Raw genomic sequence first — 13,029 nt, 5'->3', positions numbered from 1 at the left:
TTAGTGTCTGATTGTAGGAGAACTAACTTCACATTTCTTAAGCAGTCCGAGAGTTACTTCCTATTTTACTAGAGTTTAAGATGTTAAAAGCTTCTTTTAGAGGTCAACTAATGTGATTTAGGTGTGTGTTAAATAGATCCTGGACCTCTATTGTACTCATCAGTATGTGTCTGTTTGTACAAAACTATATTTTCATTGAAATATATATTTACATTACAAAATGAGCTTAAGCCCCGCCCACTGAAAACTCTTTGTTTTTCTGGAGATGAAATCATGTTTACCATAACCATTCCCACGATGCTGTGATTGGTCAAAAATCCAGGTTTGGTCACCGAGTGTCATCAATCCTGGAAGTCTCCTCCTCCAAGGGACTTGTTGTATAAACAAAGCGGCTGGAGGAGGAGTGAAGCCATTATTACGTCATAATATTTAAATAATAAATGAGGACGTCTATAGCCTTCGCCATGAACTATTGAACGAGGAACTATTACCAACATATTGGTACGGTCTATCATGTTTTTCTTCATGACATTTTATGTTGTTTTTAATTTGACTTAAAGCAGAGATCAGAATATCATGACAAGATTAAAAATGCAGCAGATTTCCAAACAAATCAATGGAGAAACAAACATTCATTCTGGGTCATGTGGGTCGGTGCCGGGTCACATTTAACATTGTTAAGTGGCTGTGAATAGCTGCCTCCATTTTACAGTTTCCAAAATGACCCACAATAATCAGGTCATTAAAACGAGACCATTTCCCCGCATCGGACACACTTCCACGGCCGCCTCATCTGAATACCAAATCGGACGTTCAAAGAAAAATAGAAGGGAAGGACGGAAAACAAGCTTTTGTTGTCCAGTTAACCTCACAGCGACATTTGAGTGTAAAGAATGGGACAAAAAGAGGAAAGGCCGCTGTCCAAAGTACCATTCTGTGTATGAAAGGAGGCGGTTTTCTTAATTCATCCCTCAGGACCGGATCAGTCTATCAATCTGTTGGATTGGAAAGCCATTAGCTGCCCTGGTTCATGTGTTTCAAGCTGTTAACTAGAGGCTGATTGATTGTTGTTCCTTTGATGGGATATGCTGATCTAATCTCAGCGTGTGCACGTTTGCAATAAATTACACAATTCATTTCCCACATTTAGAGGGGCGACGGCGGTGGGGGTCACACCTCCAGGCATGCCGGCGTTCGGCAGGCAAAAGAGCAGGGAACCTATTTTATGGCGCCATTTAGCCGGCGAGCTCGAACAATCCCAGCGATCCCTCTCCAGGAGGGAGAGAAAAAAAAATCGAAGCATAATCAAGGTGTATGTTTATAAAATTTATTGTTATAATTTCCCACGTAATCTGCTCCATTTTCACGCAGCGGCACAGGCATAGATCATCATCTAAAATAGAAGAGAATTGATCGCAGTTTAAAATTTATCGGCCTTTGATTCTCAATTATACGTTTTTATGACTTCATCTGTCTTCGGCCACTTCAACCTTTTCCATTACGGAGGAATATTATTTGTACGGAATCCATTAAATTTACCAGGAAAGGCTCTAATGGCCGCGGCTGCAGCGATGTGCAGAGGGAAAAGTTTTTGAGAGGTTGTCTTTAGGAGACCGTGCGCTGTTGTGACACCCCAAATTGCTTTATTGATGGTCAGCCTGGCCGCCTATGTATTTGGCCATTTGTTACCCGGCTCACATCTATATCTCACACTGACACCGGTGACAACTTTTCAGGTGCCCTCATGTGATACATTCAGGCGTAATGGAGAAAGGCTGGGATGAATCTGAAAGAATAAAAATGTGGAAAAACAGGATAAATTATTACAATATTTCAAATATTCTTGGGTTTAGAAACTGAAACAATAGATGTGAGAAGAAGTAGGGGATTATTATTATTGCTTCGGACGTCCACTTATGTGGGTTTCTGATATGTTTCCACCAAGCTGTTTAACCATCTTGGACCGGGACCATATTTGGTACACTTTGCTAGACGTACCAAACTAGGTTATTTGGGGCTCCAACGCTGGTAAATGGTAAATGACTCTTACTTATATAGCGCTTTTTCAAAGTGCTTTATACTTGGTTATGCTTTCACTCATACACACACAAAAAAGCACTGATGGGAGTAGGCTGCAACGCAGCGGGCCGGCTCAACCATCAGGACCAACTAGGGCTGGGTATCGATATAAAGGTTTGGATACCGGTACTAATACAGATACATTCACTTCAATACCGTTTCCTGAAAGACATTATTTTCGATACTTCTTTCATGAAATCGATTCTAAAAAAAAGAAAATAATGTTACACTGTTCAACATTGCACAATAAATACTCCAAACTGTTTTCATACAAAAAACATTAACCACCAGTTTTTCTTCAGAAAAATCCACACATCATGTTTTTTAGTTTGGATTACACATGAATACTTAAACTTGGCAACGACGGACGAAAGATGTTTGATACTCGGTATTACCGAAGCATTACGGAGTAATCAAGGATGAAGTTTCTTGCTCAGGAACACAAAGCCACAATTTCATCCAGGGCTGGGATTGAACCCACAAGATCTCAGGCCACAAGCCACTTTACCATCTGAGCTATGAAACCTGGTGACACTTTGTGTGCCGTGCATACATTAATCAAAATCAACATATGCAACAGCAGTCATGTGTGACTGTCATTAGCACAGTAGCCGCAATGAATACAACATTTCAATTCCTTTTTTTTTCCATTTTATTTTTTCTTCAAAATATACAGTACTGTGAAAAACTTTTAGGCAGATGTGAAACAATGCTGTAAACTAAGAATGCTTTCAAAAATCAAAAGTGTTGATAGTTTATTTTCATCAATTAACAAAATACAGTGAATGAACAGAAGAGAAATGTAAATCAAATCAATATCTGGTGTGACCACCTTTGCCTTCAAAACAACAACAAATTCTTCTAGGTTCACCTACACACAGTTTTTGAAGGAACTCGGCTGGAAGGTTGTTCCAAACATCTTGGAGAACTAACCATAGATCTTCTGTAGATGTTTCTCAAATCCTTCTGTCTCTTCATGTGATCCCAGACAGATTCCATGATGTTGAGATCAGGGTTCTGTGGGGGCCATACCACAGAGCCCTATCTTATCTGCCAATCAAATGAGGTCTGAATCAGCAGATCTGTTGTGTGGAGTCCCACAAGGTTCTGTTCAGGGTCTTTTATTGTTTTTGCTGTACTTGGTTCCCCTCGGTAAAATCATTCAGAGATTTCTTGATGTTTCTTAATACATTTTTGCTGATGACTACCAGCTTTACTGCTCTTTTGATCCAACTGAGCCCGAGAGGCTGAACAGCTTAGTCAATGTCTGAGTGAAAACCCTTTGCAGCTAAATGTGGAAAAAACTGAAACTCTGGTTATTGCGCCTGATGATAAAGTTCTAGGGTTGAGTCAGTACTTGGGGGACTAAGGTCTGTCAAACTGAGCCTGAGAAACCTGGGTGTTGTATTTGACAAAGACATGTCTCTTGTTTAGCACTGCAGAAAACTGACCAGAAACTGTTTCCTTCAACTGAGAAAAATCTCTTAATTTAGGAAAATGTTGTCACAGCATGATCTGGAGCTTGTAATCCATGCGTTTGTTTCTTCTCGCCTGGACTATTGTAACAGTTTGTTTTCATGTCTTAACAAGAAGGAGCTGTCTCGCCTACAGTTGATTCAGAACTCTGCAGGATTCTGACCCGCTCTAGTAGAAGAACTCACATTTCTCCGATCCTTAAATCTCTTCACTGGCTTCCATTTTCTTTCAGGATCAACTTTAAAATGACTTACTTACTTACTTACTTCCACGACTTCTTCTTCTTTACGCTGATGATATTTCTCAATGACATTGGCTGTATGCTTGGGGTTGTTGTCCTGCTGCAGAATACATTTTGGGCCAATCATACGCCTCCCTGATGGTATCTGCCTGTATTTCTCAGCATCGATACCAATAATTCTGACCAAATCTCCAACAACATTTGTAGAAATTTAGCCCCAAACTTGCAAGAAGCTCCACCATGTTCCACTGTTGCCTGTAGACACTCATTATTGTTCTGCTCTCCAGCCCTTCTGCAAACAAACTGCCTTCTGCTACAGCCAAATATTTTACAATTCTGATTCATCAGTCCAGAGCACCTGCTGTCATTTTTCTGCACCCCAGTTCCTATGCTTTCGTGCATGGTTGAGTCGCTTGGCCTTGTTTCCATGTCGGAGGAATCTTTTTTTGGCTGCAACTCTTCCATGAAGACACTTCTGGCCACACTCCTCCGGACAGTAGATGGTGTACCTGGGTCACACTGGTTTCTGCCAGTTCTGAGGTGATGGCACTGCTGGACATCTTCCCATTTCGAAGGGAAATAAACTTGATGTGTCTTTCATCTGCTGCACTAAGTTTCCTTGGTGACCACTGCGTCTATGATCCTCAACTTTGCCCTTTCTTTGTGCTTCTTCAAAAGAGCTTGAAAAGCACATATTGAAACCCCAGTCTGCTTTGTCTTTGAGAAACCTTGCTGATCCAGTAGAACTACCTTGTGTCTTGTTGCTGTGCTCAGTCTTGCCATGTTATATGACCTTTGACATGAAACTGTCTTCCACAACCTCAGCTTGGTAGCAGAGTTTGTTCCTCTCCCAGTTTTAACTCCTACACATCTGTATCTTTTTCACTTAATGACTGTGTTTCAACATACTTGTGAAATTGAAGATCATTAGCACATGTTTGGTATAATTGGTTGATCATACACATCACTAGAATCCTACAAAACTCCTGACTTTGTGCAAATGTACCTTTAAGAATTGATGCTGGTTTGAAGGCAAAGGGTAGTAACAACAAATATTGATTTGATTTCAATTTCTCTTTTGTTTGCTCACACTTTTTGCACGCCTGCCTTAAACTTTTGCACAGTACTTTATATTAAGTGCAGAAAAATATTTAAGTATGTCTATGCCAAAAATGTCCATTTAAATACTTCAGTGGATAAAAGGAGATACATATTAACACATTACATTGGAAATAAAGTAAAACAACAAAAGTTATTTTGAATGTGTGGAGAAATATTAGAGAAGTATTGTTGGGATATGAATGTCTTGTCTGTCTGTGGCATGTTTGCTTTTAAATGTAACTGCTGGTAAAAGAAATATGGAGCATGATGTCAATCAACCCAAAAGGCTCTCTTTACGAAAACAATATTCCAGAACCACTACTTTCATCTTGTTGCCTCTACCTACACGTTTCCTTTTGTGTAGCCCTCGTCAGAAAGTGCCTCAACCTAAATGACATTGAGATTCTTTAACTGGTGAGTAAAACACTTATCGTGCCGTAATTCAAGATCCGCCAGAACACCGATCAATACCAGCAAAACCCCAATTAAAGTTTGCCGGGTCAGTGCCCGGCCATTTCGTGGTGAGTTAAATGCGGTACTTAAGTATCAGCAATCTCAGTGTGGCCTCGATCGTTTTAACGGTCGGACCCGGGATGAAGTGTCCGGGCTGGAACCAAACACGAGAAGATTTTTAGTTTTGAGAGATGATTAAAATGTGGATCTCACGTTCCTAACTGTGATGGCTCAGAGTTACACGTAAGATTTCTGGATTCTCAGTGTAAAACATTCACTAATAAACCTTTCATTTGAATCCAAGAGTTTAGAATTCAACACATTATTAGCCTTGAAGTATCATTGACTCAACAGTACTCTCTTGAACAACACACATGGACATGTGAGGGAGCTAATGCTCCTTGTGCACCATTGAAAACAACAAAACCTCAAATAATTTATAGATCCAGATGGTAAAATTTGAACAACAATGCCAGAGTTGAGCTTGTTCCATACACTGCAGGGTCTACTCCAGGTCCTTCCTTTCTCTAAACAAACCTTTTCTTTTACAAAGCCCATAATGCATTGCAACAATTGAAACACCAAAGATATTACAGATACATTATTATAAAAGTGAAAGAAGGATTAAAATAACCATACATGCCGTTGTGACGTAGTTCCGTGTTCATTTGTAACTACTATTTAAAAAAATACAGATTTCTGCAATAGTCATTGACACCACATGAGGTTAAACCTTTATAAAATGTTCATAGTAGTACATGTACAAGCAACTACACGTGTCGTGTCATTTCAGTCGCTGATACTTCACCTCACAACTCAAACAAACTCCCAGTAAGACCATTAGTTTCTCACACTCCACCACCGTTCTCCGTCTGAGCTTTCCACACCGAAATTCTCACCAACAGAAATGAATTCTCAAGATATCAAAACAAAAATCTATATTTAATATGGGAGCAATTACAGGGCAAAGTTGGCTGCACAGGCCCCGTTGTCAGCCGAGCGCGTGTTTTTCATCAAATAGGTCATTAGAGGATGATGGATGTAAACCTATAAAGTATCTAAACTGGAGCTTTTAACAAACCTCCAGCAACACTATCATTTCTCTAATAGAACCTGCTGACCGTGTCATTCCCTGCTGCCATTTGTCATTTTTCCTTGTGAAATAATCAATACTGCAGCGCTTGGAAATAAATAATATAAAAGTCATAGTAACCTACCCAAGGAGCAACAAAAATAGACTTATGGAGTGTTCAGAGAGCGAACCTGGTCACTGGGCAATCTCTGCTACACTTTTCTAATCAACGCTTAACAGTATTTTTTAAAACCGCGCGAGCAAAATTGCTATTTTTTTTCTTCTTCGGCGTACTGCTCTGACGTGACTAGCTAACACCAGAGAACATGTCATTGACTGTTGTTAACACGGTGTGTGTGTGTGAGAGAGAGAGAAATCCATAAATAATAAGGAAAATATCTATTGAGTATATTAATAAAGTATATGAATGTTAAGAAAGAAATGTAGAAAATTAAAACTTAAAAACAATACAATAATATTTACTCTTTCAAATAAATCTAACAAGTTGTATTTAAATGATACATTAATTATTAATTAATACATTTTTAATAAAGCGTCCTGTTTACGCACATTTGATTTACTAATGTCTAACTATTTTAACACATGAATAACTGTCTAATAAAACATTCATTCATTAGAAATTAAAAAATATTTTCTTCTTTTCTTTCTATATTATTTAATATATAATAATAATAATAATAATTTAAACCTTAATGTGTAAAAACAAAACGTTTTCTAAATGCTAAGCTAAGCAAGATAGTATACCAACAGAATAAATAACATGGGATTTATTTAAAAGGTAGAAACTACAAAATATTAAATAATATTAAAATAATTGAGAGAACAGCTTAATAATGTAAATAAATGTCAAATAGATATTTGATAATTATTATAAACAAAGAAAACACTGTGGGTTCAGTTTTTATGGCAGCAGATATATTTTTATTTGTGTGTTTTCACATCCACATTTACACATAAAAAATGCAGTAAGTTACCTAATTATAAAAACAGCTTCTAAATAGATACTGGAATATTTTCAATGAACAGCAGTTTCAGACCAAATGAGAGCTACTTACCACTGCAGAGTCACACAGCATCAATGTTATTAAGATATACTGTATGTCATTTTTAAATTTAAGAAATTAATCACCAAAGGTCAGATGATAGTCACGTGCTTTGTATGTACTGTATTTACTTTAAAAGAACGACACCATCAAAATAAACACTCATAATCTTGGACAACACTCAAGACAATTCATCATTATTATTTAACTAGTGATAATAATCTTTTTGTTCGGAAATCCCCTCTTCAACTTTCCGGATGTCACCTACAGGGGGCGCTATCCTCTTGCTCATAGGCTTCACCAATTCAGCAACAACGGCTCACTAACTCGATTAGTGAGCGCCTGTTTATCGTTAAGAACTATTTGTACATGTCACGAGGTATTTGGCTGTTTAAATAGAATCAAGCAAACCGTTTAATTAAATTAAATGATTAAATATAAAGAAAACTATTTATTTTTTTGCTGTTTTAAGTAAATAAAACCAAGTTACTTTTTCTATAATGCATCCGTGGCTAAAATAAAAGTTGTCAATAATGAACTAAGAATAGTTATAACATTATACATTCTTACAATACGTGCCACTAAACACAATTAAATGATTTATTATCCAACGACATCCTCCATTACTGCTCGAAATGTTATTTTTTAAACACTGCAATAAAAATGTGAATATTTCAAATTATTCAAAAACACTGAAAGATGCATTTGATGAGCCACATTGATATTGTTTTCAGTTGCATATGATTAAAAACTAATCAATATTTCAGGCTAATTGATCTGTCGGACCAATAACAGACAAGCTGAGGGGAGGAGTGAGAGAGGAGGAGGAGGATACTCACTCACTCTCTCTCTCTCCACTCACGCTCCATCCCATAATCCCATTTGCCATTGTAGATGCCCAATCGTCTATAGTTTCCGCATTTAACTTGGATGACATTTTTTATTTCATCATTAGCGACAGTGAGTGACCGAGGAGCGGCAGGGACCAGTGCGGGCTGACATGTGTTCTTCGCCCCTCTGCTTGTCTCGCAGGTGACGTTTGTTTGAATATCAGAAGTTCCGCTGCAGCCTCTCCTCAAGACCCCCTAAAAATATTCCAGCCCTCGTCTCAGAAACTTCCGAGCCGCAAAGATGCCAGAAACCACGCAGGAGACGTCGGTTAAGGACTCTCCTTTCTTTATTAAGAACCTGCTCAATTGTGACAGTAAACCGTCCAAACCCAGGCCGGTGCTGGCCGCGGGGAAAGGGGCCCTGGAGGGGGGCTTCGCCTTGTCCCAGGTCGGGGACTTCAGCTTTCCTCGCTTTGACCTGCCGGCGCAAAGATTCAGTCTGCCGACGCACTACCTGGAGCGGACCTCGGCCTGGTGGTATCCTTACGCCCTCAGCTCGGCCACACACCTGCACAGAAGCGACGGTAAGTCTTGATTTCCCCTTTATTCACACACTCAGACTGTACCCATCTTTTAATTTTTTATTTTACAATTATTTCAACGTCAACTGAGCAACTTATAAAGCTTAATTCTAATTTAAACCCATATTTAAATCATGTTTGTTGTTGTATTTGTTGAGCACAATTATTTGATTTGTACACAAAAGAGGCAGTAAAATATATTATATCCATCATATATTTATTATTCAGCTGAATAGTTAATTGATTTTTAAAACACAGGCGCGAATAATCTGTCCATGACACGAGTATGTTTTTAAAACGAAGACAAAAACATTTATCATTTTAACTAAATGGCTGGGACATGTGTAAAGAGAATAATGTACAACGAGCTCATGCAATCAGTTCTAAATAGTTGAAATGGTCTAAAAATGGTCGTGAACTGGTGCTTGTGTATCGATATTGTTTTGCAATGCTTCTATTATAGATCAATAAAATGACACGCGTGTATAAAAAGAGCGTCTACATCACCAGATCGTTGGACTATTTCCGGACTATAAACATTAATTGATCCCACTATTCTAAAATCCTACACATTCTTGTATTACCACCATTATGAGTAAATATATATTTGTAACATTTAAAAAAACGTGTAACACATTTTAGAGTGATATTTTTATATAATAATGACATTTATTTATTTACCATTTACTTTATTTAGAAACAAATGCCATAAAATGAAGATGGTTTTATTTTTAAATGCAACATTAAAATAACTACAAATTAATTTTGTAATTACTCATTATTTTTAATTTATAAAGAAAAATATTTACAGGGTAATTTGTTTCCCTAAATCAATTCCTAGAAAATATTCAGAATAAGTGACAAATATAGTTGGTCTGCATCAGTGTTTAAATGATACATTAATTATTAATTCATACATTGTTTATAAAGCGCATTTGATTTACTAATGTCTAACTATTGAATAACTGCCTAATAAAGCATTAATTCATTAGAAATTTAAAAAATATTTTCTTCTTTTCTTCCAGTGATCGACAAGCTCGCGGTGAGAGATTCTTCACCAGCTTCAGGCACAGACAGAGACTCGCCAGACCCGGTTCTGAAGTCGGAACCGGACGCCAAAGAGGAGGAGGAGGAGGACGAGAACAACAACAAGAGCGGCGACGAGATCATCCTGGAGGAGAGCGACAGCGAGGAGAAGAAGGACGACCTGGACGACTGGAAGAAGAGGGACGACGACAAGAAGCCGTGTCGCAAGAAGAAGACCCGCACCGTGTTCTCCCGCAGCCAGGTCTTCCAGCTGGAGTCCACCTTTGACATGAAGCGGTACCTGAGCAGCTCGGAGCGGGCCGGCCTCGCCGCGTCCCTCCACCTGACCGAGACCCAGGTGAAGATCTGGTTCCAGAACCGCAGGAACAAGTGGAAGCGGCAGCTCGCGGCGGAGCTGGAGGCCGCGAACCTGAGCCACGCGGCGGCGCAGAGGATAGTCCGCGTCCCGATCCTCTACCACGAGAACTCGGCGTCCGACGGTTCCGGTGTCGGCGCCGGTACCGTCCCGGTCAGCCAACCCTTGATCACCTTCCCTCACCCCGGCGTCTACTACTCGCACCCCCTCGTCACGTCGGTACCGCTCCTGAGACCGGTGTGAGGTCGAGCACAGAGACTGAATATTTTTGTACAAGTGAGTATAAATAAAAAAAACATTTGTTAGACGACTACGTTATTTCCCATTCAGGGGAAATATTGTTATTATTCTATTATTATCATTATTGCAGTTTTTCACAATTGCTGCCGGACTCATGGGTCGACTTTTGATTTGTTTTTTTTCTTCTAATAACAAAAACCCAACTGTCAAAAAACGGTATTGTTACCGATTATCCTTTTGTTGGACATTTTCTCACACAAATTGAATTTAACGATGCTTTACAGTGTAATCGCAATCTCTGATGGGAAAATATACACACTTTAAAACCCTTAAATAAAAGATCATTTCGGTGTACAGTTTAACAAGGGAAGTTAAAGTAAAGTAAAATATGTCTGAGTTTATCAGGTTTAATTTTCCAGCGTGGTAAACTATTTAAACATTTCTTTATTGTTTAAATAATCTTGCTGTCATGCACAACACACTCACATCCTGTATACCAAAGAGTGAAAGTAAAACACTTTTACAAAAAAATAATATATGTTTTAATGTCTAAGGATGTTAAAAATCCTGGTGTAATTCGCATGAAATCTTCATTTCGGGGATTTAAAACCCGGGAACTATTTGTTGTCAGAAGATATTTTTTTTCTTTCACAAATAGTCGAGAAATAAATAAAGGTCTATGGAGATTAAATGTGTTGTTATCCAATAGAGACACGGAGTAGAGCAACGTCTCATTTGGGTTTTGAGACGTTTTTTTGCAGTCAAAATCAAAGTTATTAGAATCGGAGAAATTTAGAACTGACCCACCTGGAGCCTCTTATTTTTTTTAGCAATTGTGGAAAACTGTATTATTATTTCTCAGGATTTCATCTTAGATTTAAGCTTCTTCAATCAAGCTACATTTCCCAAACTTCTCCTTTGCATGGTAGCATCATGAAATCACTTCAAAACAGTTAATGTTTCATTTCAAAATCAAGAAAAGTCACACTGACTGTAACAGGTTATTTATTTCCTAACAGTAAACTCACATTGAAGTAGACAAAATACCAATAAAAAACTCCAAATCACGAAAAACACCCACGTGTGCAATACAAGGAAAGTGTGCTGTGAATGAATCCATCTTCATTTGTTTTATCAATTAAACTGTAATATATTTTATTTTTTTAAGAGCTTGACATGTGACAATCAAAACACTGAACTGTAAAAAAAAAAAAAAAAAAAACCTATGACCTCTGTGTGTTTAGTTTTGTGAGTCACCACTTGTTGTTCTACTGACACGTTAAAAACACTGTTGTATAAACTTGTAAATGTATATATTTAAAGGATTCCGGATTGTTTGTACAGAAGAAAAAACAACCTTTTGATATTGTACTGCTGAACCATGTTGTGGAATAAACAGAATATTCCAGATGCATTTTTGTATTTTTCTCAGAATCAATGAGGTAGAAATTCAGAGTCAGAGTGGATGTTAAAAGTGAGCTAAGATCTGATTCTGCATCAAGAGTTTGACACATTTTCATCAACTTAACACAACAGTGTTGCTGCGAGAACAGTTGGAGGCGTCTGGGGAAGTTGACAAGAGGTGTCTTGCTCCTGCAACATAATGAACATGGAATGGATTCAACTTAAACAAGCTGAATCCTCACCAATATACTTTCCAGACATAAAAAGCAAAGGTTATATGACAATGAAATCACTTAATTAAGTGGAAAGTTTAAATTGGAATGAAAATCAAAACTTGGCTGGACATCAATATCTATATCAGTGAAAGTCAATTGAAAGTCATTCTCAATATATAACAATTAAATAATATAATTCAATATTTTGACTTTTCTAGAGACATATGCTGTAAAGTGTATCTGAGGATCCTTTTCTTTAATCTTACTCTTCATTTTGTTTTTTTTATCATATGTTGAGGTTTGTTGTAGCACGTGAACTTGTTTACCGTATTATATAAATCTATATCCACTCTCTATATAACTTCCCTCAAACAGTATAAGTCAAACCAATTACAAAATATACATAAGTGCTGTATAAGCATTTTTATCACTTTGGTGCTGGATTATATCCATTGTTTTACTGTCAATTTCTTCTATTAGAAAGTGACAGTAATAACTGAACTTTTAATTGGACAATTTATAGGACTTTTAAAATGTGAATTAAACTTATAAAATGTGGTGTTTTTTATCTATGCATCCGTTAAATATATTTGTATCTGTTATAATTCATTAAACGAATATCCATTATGAGGACCTTAACAAATAATCTTTTCAACTATAAATGTGTTTATTTGTAAACTATTAAATTTCCAGTAGTGTTAACTCTTAGTATCCAGTTTGTCTGAATTTCTTACATGAATGCCAAGCACTATTTACTCTGTGATTCGATCTTTTTAGAAAAACAAAAGTAAATAAAAATATAAAAAAATATTTTTTTAAATGAATTAGTTCCTGTCTCGGCACTTGTTCCCCAATATCAAGAGTCATAGAT

At 37.4% G+C, this 13,029-nt stretch overlaps 1 protein-coding gene across 1 annotated transcript; it reads left to right on the top strand.

Moving 5' to 3' along the window:
- The first annotated feature begins 8,381 nt into the window (after positions 1 to 8,381).
- hmx3a (H6 family homeobox 3a) lies at positions 8,382 to 11,913 on the top strand. The gene is made up of 2 exons (XM_087803010.1): positions 8,382 to 8,900; positions 9,923 to 11,913. Exons 1-2 carry the CDS (start codon positions 8,618 to 8,620, stop codon positions 10,540 to 10,542), a joined length of 903 nt encoding a protein of 300 aa, XP_087659136.1. The 5' UTR covers positions 8,382 to 8,617; the 3' UTR covers positions 10,543 to 11,913.
- Positions 11,914 to 13,029: the final 1,116 nt, after the last annotated feature.

Source organism: Callionymus lyra, chromosome 11 (genome assembly GCF_982586985.1).
Source record: "Callionymus lyra chromosome 11, fCalLyr1.hap1.1, whole genome shotgun sequence".
NCBI lineage: Eukaryota > Metazoa > Chordata > Actinopteri > Syngnathiformes > Callionymidae > Callionymus > Callionymus lyra.
This window is presented reverse-complemented; position numbering and strand designations above follow the sequence as displayed.

Excerpts from the sequence above, each read along its gene's own strand:
- hmx3a (XM_087803010.1), top strand. The coding sequence starts at position 8,618 with ATGCCAGAAACCACGCAGGAGACGTCGGTTAAGGACTCTCCTTTCTTT. Across the intron at positions 8,901-9,922 it reads ACACCTGCACAGAAGCGACG|TGATCGACAAGCTCGCGGTG; the intron begins GTAAGTCTTGAT and ends CTTTTCTTCCAG.